At 44.7% G+C, this 16,236-nt stretch overlaps 1 protein-coding gene across 2 annotated transcripts in view; it reads left to right on the top strand.

The window, feature by feature from the left end:
- Positions 1–585: 585 nt before the first annotated feature.
- LOC133969411 (glucocorticoid receptor) overlaps positions 586–16,236 on the top strand; it is a 64,587-nt gene continuing 48,936 nt past the window's right edge. Inside the window, exons 1-2 of one of the 2 annotated variants that reach the window (XM_062405875.1) lie at positions 586–1,109; positions 2,562–3,826. In XM_062405875.1, coding sequence (XP_062261859.1) covers positions 2,571–3,826 — 1,256 coding nt within the window. In that variant the 5' untranslated portion in view covers positions 586–1,109; positions 2,562–2,570. The remainder of the gene's footprint in view (positions 1,110–2,561; positions 3,827–16,236) is intronic. The other variant, XM_062405876.1, reaches the window with a different exon arrangement.

Here is a 16,236-nt window from a genome sequence, read left to right as displayed (position 1 = left end):
TACATCAGTTCCTGTTTTTAGCTGAATGTCTTTTTATTTTTTATCTCAGAGCCCCATTAAGCCCTTGCTGTGTATCTGTGTTTGTGTGTGTGTGTGTGTGTGCGCGTGTTTGTGTGTATGTGTGTGTGTGTTTGTGTCTGTATGTGTGTGTGTGCGTGAGGTTCAGGTATTACTCATGTTGTGGACACCTACATATGTCTTCCTTATGGGGACAAAAGACAAGTTAGGTTGGGTTTTCGGGCAGGGATCAGGGTTAGGCAAGTATTAACTATGGAGTCATCGCTTTGTGTGTGGGTTTGTGTGTGTGTGTGTGTGTGTGTGTGTGACTGTCTTCTTTTTAAGTGAAGCAATTTGTGTTAATTTTTTTATTAGTGTGAAAGGTGCTATATAAATAAAGCCTGATTACTTGATTGAGCTCTTGCTTGCTTGATTAGTTCATCGCTTAATTGATTGTTATGTAATTTGTCTGGCTGTGAACGAAAACACAAAGCTCTTACTGTGAAAGGACAGGGTGGAAGCAGTCCCCTAGTTGCTCCAGCCTTGACGCCGCCTCCCTATCTGTCCGCCCTGCCCTGCTCGAGTTTGCAGTTGAGTGAGCCAGGGCAGTACGGCTGAATTATATAACTTTAAAGTACTCACGGGGTTTAATGGCGCAACAGCGGAGGACAGCGCCTCAGAGCCGTCGCTCCATCGCGGATTTGTCCTGAATTTCGTTGGGCACAAAGTGATCCATCACCACCGTCGCTTCTTTTTTCCTCCCCTGCACCGGCGACGTGTGTTAAAAGTTACCGACACATCGAGCCCAGGCTGGGGCGCGCGCACGATGGATCGCTAAACTCCCGCGGGGTCAGCGACGCTCCTCTCGACTCGAGTTCGGAACAGTTCAACGCGGCGGACGATGTGTTCCTGCCCCACGGCCGGAGAGGCAGCGACGGACGCGGCTGACATTTCAATGCGCAACGCTCCCGCGAGGAAGGGGCTTCATCCGAGGGCTTGACTGGATCGGTGGACGCTGCGTAATTTCTCCGAATATTGTTCCTCCAAACTCGGGACCTAAAGCGGGGCATGACCTGAGCGGCGGGGAGTGCATTGCCCCCTTTTCACCACAGGTACGATCCAGGTTGTCAGGTTGTTATCTCTGCAGAAATATTGAGAGGGGAGGAGGTGGGGAGGCGAGGTAGGCCGACGACGAGCGGCTCCGTGCGCTCTGCCCGCGCTCGCACCTCCAGCCCCCGCGCACCCTGTGACACCCGGCCAGGATCCGGCCGGCAGCGCGCACGGGAGCCGCTTTGCCCTTTTCGTGCGAGGAAATAAAAGGAATAAATTCTGCACAAACTTCCACGATGCGCGTGTTTATCGGCGCCCGCGGCTGTAGGCGTGCGACCAGCGCAGTTTCCCCTCGACGCCAACAGGTTGCACTAGTGCTGTCATGCCTGCGGTGGCTGTTCTCGGTGTAAAACACCAGATCCGAACCCCACACCTCCCCAAACTTTACTGGTACTGTTTTCTTCCCATTAAATGCATTACACCAGCTACCTAAATATGGTAAGATTGAGCACCGTATATAATCTATATGCAGCGCAGCCTATGCCAGTGCGCATTCATACGTTACATATATGTGGGCGGGGGGAAGTGGTGAGGGCTATAGCCGAAAATACGAAAAGAAAACATCTCAACAAAAAACTCATCGCAGAATGTAACTTAGTTAATATGAATCCAGTGGCACTGCCTTTGAAAACACAGCTCGCTTTTGTTGGTCCACCGCTGCCCCCGCTGAACTGCCACTTATCACTGTCAATGATCAACAGATACATGCTGCAGAACCCTGACATGCAAAACGCTTCTCTTTGCATTTTTTCTTTTTTCAATTTCCACTTGAATTCAGTTCATTTTCGACTCCAGGTCATTTAAATGGGAAATGTTCCTGAATGGAGCTTTGACTAAAAAATGTCCAATCTTCCCCCTTTCATGCAAATAGAGCGGACAAGTGCCTTGGAGGCCCAGCGTGGGTTAATCTCTTCCAGTAGATGTATGTTGCTGCACACGTGCTCGCTGCTCAGTAGCACTGGCTGTCATGTGCCTCTTGACTCTTTGAGTTGCGGGCACGGTTCAAAGAAATAACGTGAACAATGTGGTCGTTTATCTAATTGTGATGGCTATGGTCTACTCTGTTTTTCACCCTTTTTTTAAAAAACGACTCCACCAGGCCTGGTTAGTTCCATATTGTTCAATATTGTTTCACATTGTTCCAGTATGGGAGTGAAAAGGAGAAGGTCGCTGGAATTTCATGAAAAATGAAAAGACGTAGTTCGACGGACACTGTGGGCAGAGACACAGAGGAAGAGGCGATACAGATGTTTCAAGACACCTTATCCCGTCAAAGATCTATGTCTTGATAGGCTGTTTTTAGCGTTACCTTCTGGAATAACCTCATGTGTGTCACCCTATCAATCAACCCTGTTTTCATAGGCTAACCATGTCTTATCTCTCTCTCACTGTGTGTGTGTGTGTGTTGTGTCCCCCTTACCCCCCCCCACACACACACACCTCTGTCCTGTCAGGATAAAGAAATGGATCAGGGTGGACTGAAGCGCAACGGTAATCGAGACGACAGCCTGACATTTGGGGAGACAGCAGTAGGCAGTGACACAGGTGACACGGCTGGTTCGCTGCTGGAGCCCGCTGCGATGCACCTGCCCAGCCCGGGGTCCCTGGCCCAGCTCACAGTGACCCCGAACGGACGGGCTGCCACCAAAGACGAGGGGGAGTTCGGGGGCCTCTTTGAGTCGCCTCGTGGCCAGTGTGAAGGCTCAGACATGAAGGAGGGTAAAATCCTCAGATTGCAGAAACGACAGCACCGGCCGGATATCGCTATGTTCAACATGGAGGACAATATGCCGTTGCTGAACCAGAGCATTTCAGACCTTGAACGAACGTCCAGCTCTGTCATCAGCCTCTCGCACACCTCCGTCCTGGGGAACCTGCCTTTGCCCAACCTTTTCCCCCAGCACATCAAGCAGGAGGGAGGCTTTTCTCTGGAAAAGGACCTGGGAACCTACGGCGGACATACAGGCGGCGGGCCGTGCGATTTGGATGGCAACAACGGTCGCCTTCTTGAGGATACAGAGATTTGGCAAGACCTGGACCTTCCTAATTCATTGCCAGAAATCAGTGATTTTGAGCTGGATTCAGAAGTGGCACACTTGGATAACATCCTACATGACAGCAGCGGCAGTGGCAGTCCTGCTGACGGCTTGCTCAAGGAAACAAAGGCTCTGATGGGTAACGGAGGAAATTGTACCAATGTGAATGGCACGGACAGGCAGCACCAATTACAGCAGCATCAACACCAGCAGCAGCAGCAGCAGCAGCATCGCCAGCTGCTGCAGCACCAGCAACATCAGCTGCAGCATCAGCATCAGCAGCCTCCGTCGCTTCTCTCCAGCGTCATGATCAAGGAGGAGAAAGACCACGACAGCTCTTTCATTCACATCCGCACACCTGGCGTGGTCAAACAGGAGAAGCAGGAGAACGGCAGCTTCTGCCAGGCGCAGTGCCTCCAGAGCACCATGGGCTCCCTGCAGGGAGGAGGCCCCATGTCCTCGGCCACAGGTGTCGGCACAGGACCTGGCTACCACTACAAAGCCAGCCCGTCCTCCGCCGTGGGCCTACAAGACCAGAAGCCTTTTGGCATGTTCGCGAACCTGCCTCCACTCGGGGAGAGCTGGACGAGGGGGGGCAGGTTTGGAGAGCCCTCCGGGATACAGAGGGGCAACGATGGGCTCCCCTCCGCAGCCATGGCCGCCTTCTCCGCCAACTTCTGCAGGTAGGTCTCTTGAAATTATAACTTTATCCTTCTCTGTTGACTGCATGGGAATAGGAAAGGGATTCCTACTGTATTCCAGTCTGAGCTGTAGCAGGTTTGTCTCTACCAGATGTTCTCCAGACTCAGTGTCCTGCTCTGGGCATCTTTAAAAATCTGTCCGGTTTTCAGAATAAAAGTCGTGAACATTTTTTTAAGTATAACCTCGTAATTTATAAAATTGTTCTACCTTTATTTATAAATTATTATATCAACTGTAATATGTAAACTTGACCCTAGAACAAAGAAGCAGAAAAGCTTATTTTCTTTTCCACTGCTCCTGAAATCAGATCAGGTTCAGGGTGATGTGTCAGGACACTTCACATCCCCGCGGGACACCTTGAGTGTGGATTTTGGGAATGAAAGTATTTAAGCCGGTGAGTCAGAGAGTGTGATTCTAGCTGAGCAGCTAGAAAGGAGGGAGCTCAGGTGGTGTTGTGTGTTTGTCTGGGACAGTTGTTGTTATTTTTCTTTTTTGGGATGGAGCGCTGGCCTCCCTGGGGTGGAGGGCATCTGGTGCTTATCGCCTCCAATCGGGTCACGCCCTGCTCCAATTGGTTCACATCACATCATATTTAAGGAATGCCACGGCAAATGGAAAATCTTTTATTATTGTCAGAGGACGAGGAGGCAAGACAAGGTAATGAGTTAGTTTAGGAGCTGCCAGGTCGCAAGGAAAAACGTTACAGCCTGCGGTGATATCTTGGTTGCTCACAAGTCAGATATTGAAAATCTATGAAACTTTCCCTCCTCTGTGTTCTTGTGTTTTTCCAGAAATGTGTTGTAAGAAGGCTCTCGAGATATCACAGAGTTACCTAATAGTCTAATCTCACAGGAAATGATTCATTGTGAAAACCCGATATGTGCATTTCAGAGGACGCGGCACGGTCCCGTTCAGTGAGAGGTAAACGAACCCTGTGAGAATGCTGTGCACATGCGGCGGGACTTCAGCTTAGCAGTGCTATCTGATAACTGCACTGGCTGTGAGCGCACTGTTAAAAGAGAGATAGAAACTCTACGCCTGAACGGGCACATCCCAGGACGTTGCTCTACAAATGGGTTGAGTGGGGGGGCGAGACGTCATGAGTCGGCCTCGTCCCTTCTGAGCGAGCTTTGAGATGTTTGTCTCCGTGAACAAGTTAGAGATGAACACGGGTGTCAGCAGCCACTGTTATCTCCCTGCTGTCACACGGATATGCTCCGGGGTCGACCCAGTTTGAACTGGGCTTAAAGTCTCTTCAGTGATGGTTTACATGTGTTATCTATACTCTCCTCTAGTCACTGTTTGTTTAAGGTCTTCTATATACATATAAAACACTGCAGACTTTATATTAGGTATTTATTTATGTTAGAGGTAGAAAGTTTGATTTCAAAATAAAACCTCCAGGTTATTATGATAGTGAGGCTCGAACTAAAGCTTGTTTTCATTAGTAGTTTATCCTTTAGTACAAAGTTGTTTTTCGTGTTCTACCCAACTCATGATTTATTTTCTATCTTGTATTGATGTGTTTTATGTTATTTGTGTTTATTTGACCAACTTCTCAATTGGAACAAGAACATGATTTGATTTTATCTAAACTCTGTGATCCAATATTTGTCATTACGACACATTCCTGCACATTTTGAAAGTAGCCTACAGCAGCAACCAGTGCACGATTACACAATATGACAACGTGATTAACTTTTCGCAAATTTACTGCCGATCGAGAAAGGCTTGTGAAGGAAGTCAAGTTTAAGTCAACGGAGGGGCACATTTAGTGTCTGTTTAAGAGAGATTTCGTCTGTCGATTTCTTTTTACGTGATGACGAGAGGAGTAGCCTGTAAGAACAACTAAATCTGTGTCATTATGGCAACATTTTGGTTTAAATAATTGTTGTGAGAAGTAAAATGACCTTGTGTCGCTCACAAGGCTGCAGCCATCTGAGAGGCTCACCCAATGAAATCCAAAGAATTCCATTTCTTTTTTCTCGCTTCTTCAATTTTCTCTGTGTGTGTGTGTGTGTGTGTGTGTGTGTGTGTGTGTGTGTGTGTGTGTGTGTGTGTGTGTGTGTGTGTGTGTGTGTGTGTGTGTGTGTGTGTGTGTGTGTGTGTGTGTGTGTGTGTGTGTGTGTGTGTGTGTGTGTGTGTGTGTGTGTGTGTGTGTGTGTGTGTGTGTGTGTGTGTGTGTGTGTGTGTGTGTGTGTGTGTGTGTGTGTGTGTGTGTGTGTGTGTGTGTGTGTGTGTGTGTGTGTGTGTGTGTGTGTGTGTGTGTGTGTGTGTGTAGGAAGCCGGTCAGAAGGGCACAGGTGCATGTATCATCCAGGTTGGATTATCCGCTGATTCACGTGTTTTTCCCATGAGCAAAAGCACACGCCATTCTCATCTTTAATTGGTGCACTGGGATACCGCTCCAGCCCCGGTCGCTCAGTTGTTGTGCTGATCGTTGCCGCTACACTCGGGTATTTCTTTCTCCTTTTAGTGTTGATAGACGGTTTGTAAACAGGCTAAGAGGAGCAGTATCGCCACCAAGAGGACTGGAGTCTCTATGGGGGGGGGGTTACACACCATTTGGACACCTGGTGGTCTGTTACGGTGTTTGGCTTAATATCGTCCAGCTTTAAAATGTTCACACCTGCACAACAGTGATATCAAATGACTTGGTTCCAACATGAGTTAGCATAGCAGCCGACTCCATTTACTGTACCGTGCTGTATATCATGGAGCCCGCTTCACTATGTGAATTTTCTGCCCAGATGGAACACAATTTGGCTCAAACACGTTGCTTGGCTCCGGCCTCCTGTTATATAACTGATCATTAAATAGACAAATGATGCTCTTAAGCTCAGGGGGAAATGGGGCCGCTGAAACGTTCTTTCAAACACTATTATGCTACTTTTATTAGTTAGATATTCAGTTATTTTTCTTTTTTGTGATTGGGAATCTCTTTATATATATATATTTTTAACATGTAGAAGACAACATGCTACATAACGTATATTATGCACGTTTAAGTTTGAAACCTCGCCATGAGACGTCCTGAGCCACGCTGACTGTAATAAGGGTAGAAAAAGCAGATGTCACCTCGTCTCGGTTGCCGTGCTGCGCGTGTCAGTGTGTGGCAGCTGTGGACAGCAAGACAGACAGTCTGTGTGTGTGTGTTTCTGTGTGTGTGTGTGTGTGTGTGTGTGTGTATGTTTGTACACAAAGAGGAGGCTGGGAGGCCACGTGTACATATCTGCTCTGGCGTGCTGTTGCGTTGCTCTCTCCTCAGACTGCTACTCAGTCACTTTTTTTCTTCTCACCTACTCACCCCTGATAGGCCTCTCCGAGCTTTCTGCATTTCACAGAGGCATGCCAGAGAGCTGAACACACAAAAATTTCAGGCAGACACACACACACACACACACACACACACACACACACACACACACACACACACACACACACACACACACACACAAACACACACACAGACTCTTATGTCAGAAGTGTGCTTCAAGTCAAAGCAGGCCCTCACACACTCATCCTTTTTTGTTTTTTTGTACATGAAGACTGTGGTTTTTGCTCGACGTTGGTAAATCTTAAAATCATTGTTTATTGCCAAAAGATATTTTTGCAGCTGCTTCTTAGAATAGGGAAGACGGGTTTTCCGCCAGACCTGAGTTTGCAGATGCATCGTGGTGGAGCTGTGGTGGGGCACGAGGCTTCATGCTTCTGCTTGGAAAAACGTATATGTCAGTTTGACACGTTGGCTTAAGGCTTGTCTGTGATTAGATGACCTTCAGCCTTGGGTGCAATGGACTTAATCCTGAGTCTAACCTAACACCATAAAACCACTGAAACAGGTTCCACAACAATGCCTTCTCTGTACGGAATATGCTTAAGTCTCTGAGCATATCAGATGCAGAACTCTTTGTGGTGTGAAACATTTACAGTTTAAGTGAAAAACAATAAAACGGAGCCCCCGGCTTAAATCTTTAGCCGCGACTGGCAATCCGGCCTCTTTCCTGGGATAGAAGCTAAGGGCCCGTGAACAAAGTGCACAGTCTGCTCACAGTTTGAGAGACTGATCCGAGGGGCCAATAGAAGGGAGGAGTTGTGCAGCAGCAGAAACGTAAACATGAGTTGTTGAGCTTGTGGGGCGTGTCCCATGAATGTTTCCTAATGTAAAGAAAAAAACGCTAATGATGTAGACGATTACATAGGTTGATAATTATGATATCATTGCTCCTTAGCTTCAGTCAGAGCTCCGTGTGAGTCCAGTGCCCTGGTTGTCTGGCTACATTCATGAATTACAGTTATTGCAATTATTTCACATGTTGTCCCTTGTGCAAACTATAGGTAGCAGGAATATCAGCTTTGTTTTTACTGGAAGTTGCAACTGCATTGTACCATTTTGTTTCCAGTTGTGGTCACACATTTACTGAAGGGGAAAAACCCTGAAGTTAGTTAACAGACACACATTTAATGTAAGGCAACAGCTTTGACTGATTCGGGTAGATCACACAGTATCATTTACACAACTTTTACACAACTCTGCTGATTCAAAGTAAATTAATCAATGATCAGAACTAAAATAAATCAAAGCTATGCTTGATTTAAAGGATAAAAGTTTTTGATTGTATTTCACTTCTGTTGTCATCCACATTTTTTATTATGACAAAACAGTCTCAATAACTTCAAATCAATATTGTGACATTGATTTGAACAAATCCTTCAGTTTTGTTCTTTCTTTTTTTGGACATAAAACAAATATGAAATATAGCATTTGCATCCATTTTATGAACTGGATACTCAGGACATCTGATGGTTTACCGCAAGTCTCTTCTTGTCCTTTGACAACAGCTACCTCAGGTACTGTACCCGGTCGCTGACACAAAACCTAAAGCCAATCTAGGTCAGACTCATGTCTGTTGACAGTTTCCTGGATTTGTAATCTCTGAGATTATGCCAACCTCAATCCACAATGTTTGCTTGAGTTCCTGTTGCTTAATAGGCTTACTGATAACCTTTGATGCATGCAAGTCTACGTTTCCCTCCTCTTTTCCTTTCGCTGCGACTTGTGGTTTAATTACCACTTTCTGCAGCGTGTTTCCACCATCCTTCATCATTTGTTAACGCTGATGCAGTTTCTGTTCTCTGACTGATGAGCCAGACGGGGCCTCAAAGGTTCGTGGGGCACAAAAAGTGTTTTTTGCGGTTTGATGGTGGAGATGCATCATAATGCTGTTAGTGGATATCACTTGTGCCTCTTACTTGTTGAAGTCATTGCGAATCTAAAAGATCGAGCTGATGCCATATTGGTGCTGTTTCAGCTCTGATCATCGGCCACAATATATAACATATATAGTTTCTGAACAAGAACTTCTTTCTCTCTCTCCCTCTGTCTTGTAGTAACTCTTCCTCCCTCTTAGCTGCCCCCTCCTTGCCGTCCCCTGTGGAGCCTACTGTACCGAGACTTTGAAGCAGGCCTCCCCCGAGCTGCTTTCAGACATGCACTCAACTCTGCAGCTCTTCTGTATTTTCTCCACAGGAGGTGCGTGTGTTAACGCAAATATCCGAGTGAGACGCTTCGCAGTTTCTGCTGGCTTTCTCTAGCTGGCCTCCTTGAATTATGTCCGTACAAATCCAGGAGAATCCGATGTGTGAACGCAGCAGGGGATCCCACGCTGGATTCACTGCCAGCGAGTGTGTGTGTGTGTGTGTGTGTGTGTGGGGGGGGGGTTAATGACGCAATGCTATTGTTGCAACAGACACGAAAGTGGGAAAAACAAAAAATCTTACAGTGAGGAAGAGGTGACACACAGGTCGAAGGCACCGGCTTTAGGGTCACTGTAGTGCAAGGAGCCAAAGCAGGTCTAGGCCTCTTAGGCCTTTAAGACTTCTCCGGTGGCTAAGGGCTTGTTTACGTTTGGTGTTAGGTGTTGGATATATCCCAGGCCACATGATGGATTTAACCTCTTTTTGCAGGACAAAATAACAACAAGGTAGAGAACAACTGTCAAAGATAACCCTTGCAGGTTGCCTGAGCCCAATGGACAATGTTTCAATCAATCAATCAATCAATCAATCATCCTAAATTACAATTTATCTCATAGGGCTTAATACGGTGTGACATCCTCTGGCCTTAACCCTCCTGCTTCTGATGACACTTTACCAGCGTAACTTAGCTCAGCTCACAACCGGGGCCAGAACCGCAAACATGATAATTGATGTGTGTTTGTAAATTGACATGAGTTTGTTTCTTTCTCAGCTGCATTACAAAAACAAAGTTCTGCAAGCAAACTGCGCTCGGATACGACAGGAGTGAGCGTAAATATAGCTCAGACTAATCTGACTCTCTCCTTGCTTCATAAACAGAGGACTGAGGTTATTATGTTTGGCAACAACTCGGCCAGGAAACAGGAAGTGTGGAGTCTGGGGGCTGTAGTGGCTCCGACCGCTGCTCTTTTTGTTCTTTGCACTCCTCTGGATTAAAAGAGAAAATCATATTATTATTATTTCTATTGCTGTCGTTTACCATCATGTAGGTACCTTGCTCAGAAGTTGAGACCGTTTTGTATTAGTGGCCTGGGGGTGGCACGCAAAAGGTAGCACGCTTCTTTGCCACAGATAAACTTCTCTGGGAAACGCTGATGTCTGCATTTTCTCCCATATGTGTATATTTGGGTTGAGATCTGGTGACTGCAAAAGCTATAGAATACGATCCCCATCTTTATACTGTCCTCATACGTCCAGAGAGCCACTTTCATGCAAACATCGTTGAGCTTGTTTCTCTACTCATTTATTTTTGTCTTCCTTTTAATATGTCACCTGTGGACATGCGATTGAGCTTAATCAATGGTAGAGGTCCACAGAAGGACAGAAGTCCACAGAGGTTTATTTTAGATCCTAAAACAGGAGAGATCCTACTCCGTGACTAGATCTAGACATATCTGCTTTATTCCTGTGCATTATTACTTGTCAAATCTCTCGTTCCTCTCTTCTGAGACAAATGGGTTTCTAACAGTTCATTTTATTAGCTGTGTTTCACTGTAAGTCCTGTAAATTCTCTGACGTGTCAAGACGTGTTTTCTGATTGACGAATCGTTTCGGTGGAATGTCCTGTGTTTGCAGCTGTCCAGCATTCTGAGCCGGTCCGTGTAAAAACCCTGACGGCAGATGGACACCGCGTCGCTGGGTTTTCTCTGCCCTTCACTATTGGTTTGATTTTCTGCGAGGGATTCTGTTGCTCTGTTTGCGTTGTGCAGCCGCTCTGCCTGAGTGTGGGCTGTCGATCACTTCCTCTCTCCGTCTGTCTCTCAGCTCCAACACAGATGTTAAATCCCTCCTCCCCGAGTCAGCAAGGAGACCAATGCCCTTAATCTGTAGGAGGAATGCGCATGTCACTCGCCTTCTGCACGTTCCTGATTGGACAAAATGAAAAGTAGGCAGGGTGTGCCCGGGGTTGACTGCCAAGGTTCGAAGATCACTGTTAGTTCAACTGTTTATCTTCCCTTAAGCAGAAGTAGGACAGATTTTAGAGCAAGTTTGATTTATACTAGTTTTTTTTAGATCTCATTAGTTTGAACTAATGTAGTCTGTAATCATCTATTAATTTAAATCATGCTTAAATTATCAGTCTGATTGCATAGTAATCATTTCTGTTATATCTGATGATACTTTCCATTTTATGAGACTGTCCTGTAAAAAAACGGGCCCATAGATTGTCTGTGCCGTCAGCTTATTACAACCCATACTTATGTTTTATTGTTAGGAGACCTATAGTGTAATTACTTACAGAATAATATAAGCTGCAACGGAAGAAATCAGGTGACGTAGAGGGACAAAGTCTACGTTAGTAGAAGGCCGGAGTGGATGGATGGGTTGACAACACACAGGACTTTGATCCCGTGTCAAGTTCTTGTTTTAACCATCATCCATTCCAAAATGTCCTCCAACACTAAATATGAGTACTTGCTATTATCCAAATAATCAATTAAGCAATAAACTTATTTGACTTAACCAGCTACCAGGACACATTGGGTGTGCGGGAACTATCTGTTGATGAAGTATCTGATGTAAGATGGTAGTGGTGATGCTGCTCACAGCTGGTTTTCACCCAAACAACATGCTCAAACTGCATGCAAACTTTTGCAACCTCATTGCAAAGAGACGAATTCCCTCTTAATATCAAACTTGGCAATGATTCCACACACACAAATGCACAGATAAGTTTTCTTCATCGGCTCTATCATGTGGTTTAACCAGAGTGAAAGACTATAAATGGTGAGCACTATTTTTTGTTTGCTTTTTGCAACGGTAGACTTTGCTCGCAGCTCTGCAGTGGCAGCAGGACCCTCCTGCAGACATTCTCCTCGTGAACACGGTTTCAGCTTTCCAGCTATCAGCTAACTCACTACAATCCTGACATTCACGTGTCTGTCAGGGTGCGGCCTTCAGAAAGCTGCTGGTTCGGCTCCCAACCTCTGCTGACGAGCAATAACTTGATCCAAGTGTGTTTGTGTTTTTGCAGCACATTCATCTGAGATGCATGTTTCTTCTTGTATTAAAGCTCGAGCCATTTTCATCAGTGTGCACTTGACCCTTCAGTTCCCTTTTGGAAATTGCTACATTACACATCTCCTTTCCTTTTCGTGCTCACTATTAACATGTGTTCACTCTGACCGTGACATTGCAGGCACTCGCCTGGAAGGGAAGACTCTGAAGTACTACACAACTCTTCAACCGCCATTTTATGTTATTTTATTGATGTGCAGAAAGTAAAGTAGGGAGAGCGTGGCCTAGGGGATAGAGTGGTGCTCTGCAACAAGGAGGTCGCCGGTACGAATCCCACTCTATCCCATCTGCATGCCTAAGTATCCTTGGCAAGATACTGAACCCCTGTATGGCCCCTCATAAAATCATGAGTGTTCTAAAAAAAATGTAAGTCGCTTTGGATAAAAGCGTCAGCTAAATGACACGTAATGTAACGTAATGTAATCATTTCTCAATGACCTTGATAGGCAGGTCAAACTGTCTTGTAGCTCTGATGCGGGACATTCCTCACCTCTGGACTAGATTTACTATGGGTCATATCAACCTGTGCAACATGGCTGTACAGGCTGGAGGACTTGCTGCATTGTACTTGTTTGACTAAGTCTAACTTTAATACCCATGTGCACAAATAAGGTTCAGAGGAGAAGTGTTGGTGAGTTTCTGAAGTTCAAGAATGAAGAAGCGTTTTCCTGCACCTGACACTCTCAGTGCTGCTAAGGAGGCAGAGTAACCGTGGAGACTGTCAGCAGGAGGCCATCGGTTCAGACCCCCCCCGGTAGTGAGCATCCAACCTGTTGAAGTGTGAGCAACCTGATGAATCCCTCCAGTCCCACAGCAGCATGCGTTCCTTTAATTCGGATCATTTAATTAAAGCTAATTTAAGATATCAGTATGTAAGGCTAGAGCCAATTTGCCTGCAATGTGAAGTAGAATAAATATGTCCTCATTTTCATCTTTTTCAAACACAGGGTTAGAAAGTAGGGAATTATAAACAATTACAGGTTTTCCTTACAAATTGTCTAATTATTTACTGATTATTATTCATTGATGGGAATATTTCGTTATATATTACTTGTTTATACAATACTTATAGTAGCTTTATTAAATGACAGCTTATTAAGAGACTGAGGAAGGGCAGACTATGTTTTCCCAGTTTGACTGCTAATGATGTGAGAGTGGATGGATTGTTACCCTACCGCGTTAAGCAAAAGGAAAAAAATGCTCGGGGAAAAATTATTAGTTTTTTCTGCAATTTTTATGTTGCAATGAATTGCATTTTTTTTTTATTGCATCTGAACCAGTGATAATCCTGTGAATGTGTAGATACGCACCTATGTACACACCTATGTGCATTTGCAGCACTGAAGGCCGCATGTGTTCAGCTGGCGATGTCAGAGGTTGTCACCAGACAACGCAGAGGACCTTGTGCCATAGGCCGATCAATGATTTACCTGACCAAGGATACTGTACATGTGGAGGCAAACAATCGTCCCCCCCTTCCCCCTTCAACCCCCCCCCCCCATACTAAGCTGCTGTTCAGACTTGCACCTTGTGTAATCTTAAGATCCTTTGCAGCTGGTCTGGAGGGAAACTTGAACATGGCCTCAGTGAAAACACCATTAATGAGATTCAGCACAGGTCTCGCCTTTATACTCTGAGGCGACCCACTTGTTGTTGTTGTCGTGTTGCTGAGCAAATGCTGTGCACTTAAATAAACCTTTTTATCCAGATATTTTAAATTGGCTGTTGTTGCAAGCTGATAGAAGGACCTGTTTTTAGTGTTTTTTTTTTAGCATTTTATCAAAGTGCACTCAGTATTGACAGTAAATATTATTGAATGACTTTAGTAGACCTTTTCATTTCTTTTAAACATTCAAATCTATACAAGAATTTAGTGTTATGCTCAAGCTTAGTTGAAAGGCAGAAAAATATATATTCCTATTTACACTTATTTAATAATTTTCCAGTAGATCATTTCCACCTCTGGAAACTCGTATTAAGGAGTTTATATATTCGATTAAATGGCCATGACCTGAACTTTGCTGTGCCCCCCCCCCCCCCCCCCCCCCCCCCCGAGACCACCTAATTCAAACTACATTCTACGTTTCTCCAAAGTCAACACTGGGAAGCACTTGAGATGTTGTTCTACGGCTAAATGGCAAAGAAAGAAATGACAAATTGAAGAGAATAAATGTTTCACGCAATCTACAGAAGTGGGCATTTTCATTTCCAGTTTGAATGAACTTTAGCCGCAAGTCCAGAAATAAATTACCAACAAGTCTTATGCAAAACAGGGAGTTATAAGAGAATACAGACCAAGGATGAAGCAGCAGAGTCGGTGTGAAAGGAAAACTACTGCTCCACCTGGATGGGTGGAGCAGGCCACAGTAGATAGGGCGTAGACGGTGTTGAAGATGTAGACTGACTAAGCAAGCTGCTCGTCCACAGGCCGGTCTGTGAGTGAGTTTATCACTGACTGGTGTCTGCTCAGGACACGGGGTTAACGACTGGATGACAGTGTGGTAGATCTGTCTGTGTCTTTTTCTAATCCTGTTGTTATTCTGCAAAGTTTTTTAAACTGATGTTATAACTGCCAAACACATTTTCTTACATTTTAATAACTTTCCGTCTCTGAAGTGGAAGTAATCTGGGCCTGTTCCCTCTTGCTACTTGGATCCATTCATTTGCATGGGAATACTGACCCACCTCTCAGCCACCATTCTGTCATTCTTCAAAATAGAAGCCCCTGTGGGTCTGGAGCCTGTTTATTTATAGCACAAGCTAGAGCTAAGGCCAAACAGCTATTTTTAAAAGCGCTTTAGCTTCTGATGATAATGCGCTACTGCGAGTTTTAGTGGGCCAATTTCTGCCTTGCCAAAACAATGTTGGAAATAGACCTATGTGATGGAAGCAGCAAGGTGCCGGTCTCGTTATATTTATAGCTTATTTACTGACATACTCTTAAGTTGGCCAAAATTCAAAGGTGTGGATGAGGCCAAAGGCTTTTGAAGCGTGTGCCTCTTTAAAGTTGTGGTTTGGGTTAGGGTTACTCCTGCTATAGGTCACAGTGCAGCTGAGGTCAGAGGTGTTATTGTCATTAAAATATAACATTTTCTGCCGTTAATTAATTATCAACAAGAAGAACACTTAATGTATTTTTAGGGAAATTCACCATAAAGGAGAATGTGAGGCATCGAAATTATTCAGCCACAGCTTCTATTTCGTTTCAATAACTTAACGCTGAAAACCTCAAAGTCCTTGTTGTCTTATTAAATCGTCTGCCACAGATCGGTTCTGTCTGAGAGTATTTTGTTGTGGCTGGAAAATAAATTAATTTCATATTCTTTCTGGCATTGTGAGGTTTACACTTTAGAAACAATTAAACAAAAGTACTCAATTTGACAATTCATGAAATACTGAATAACTTCCTAAGGTGATGTTTTCACCACTTTCCCCCGTTTGTTTGCTTGTTTGTTTGTTGGTTGGTTTGTTTGTTTGCATTATTATTCAAAAACTGCTGAAAGATTACCACAAAAACTTGGTGGAAAGATGCACAAGGGGTCAGGAAGAAGAAGCGATTACATTTTGGTGCAGATCCAGGATCACTTTGTTGAACATTGCGAGAATAATTCATGTATATTGATGAGTTAAATCAGGCATAATTACTTATTCATTTGAGTCACTAGCGTTGCTGTGGCCGTTTATCGCATTACCGGGTTGTCACAACAAAAGCATGCATTTATTTTGATACGGCTCTATTAAGGTGTGGTGTGTTTTTGTCAGTACTTTTGACATTTCAAAATACGAACATTAAATCTGTAAATTGAAAAAGAATAATTACTTTATTAATTAATGA

Source organism: Platichthys flesus, chromosome 15 (genome assembly GCF_949316205.1).
Source record: "Platichthys flesus chromosome 15, fPlaFle2.1, whole genome shotgun sequence".
Taxonomy (NCBI): domain Eukaryota; kingdom Metazoa; phylum Chordata; class Actinopteri; order Pleuronectiformes; family Pleuronectidae; genus Platichthys; species Platichthys flesus.
The sequence above is the reverse complement of the archived record's forward strand: the minus strand, read 5'-3'. Positions and strand labels throughout refer to the sequence as shown.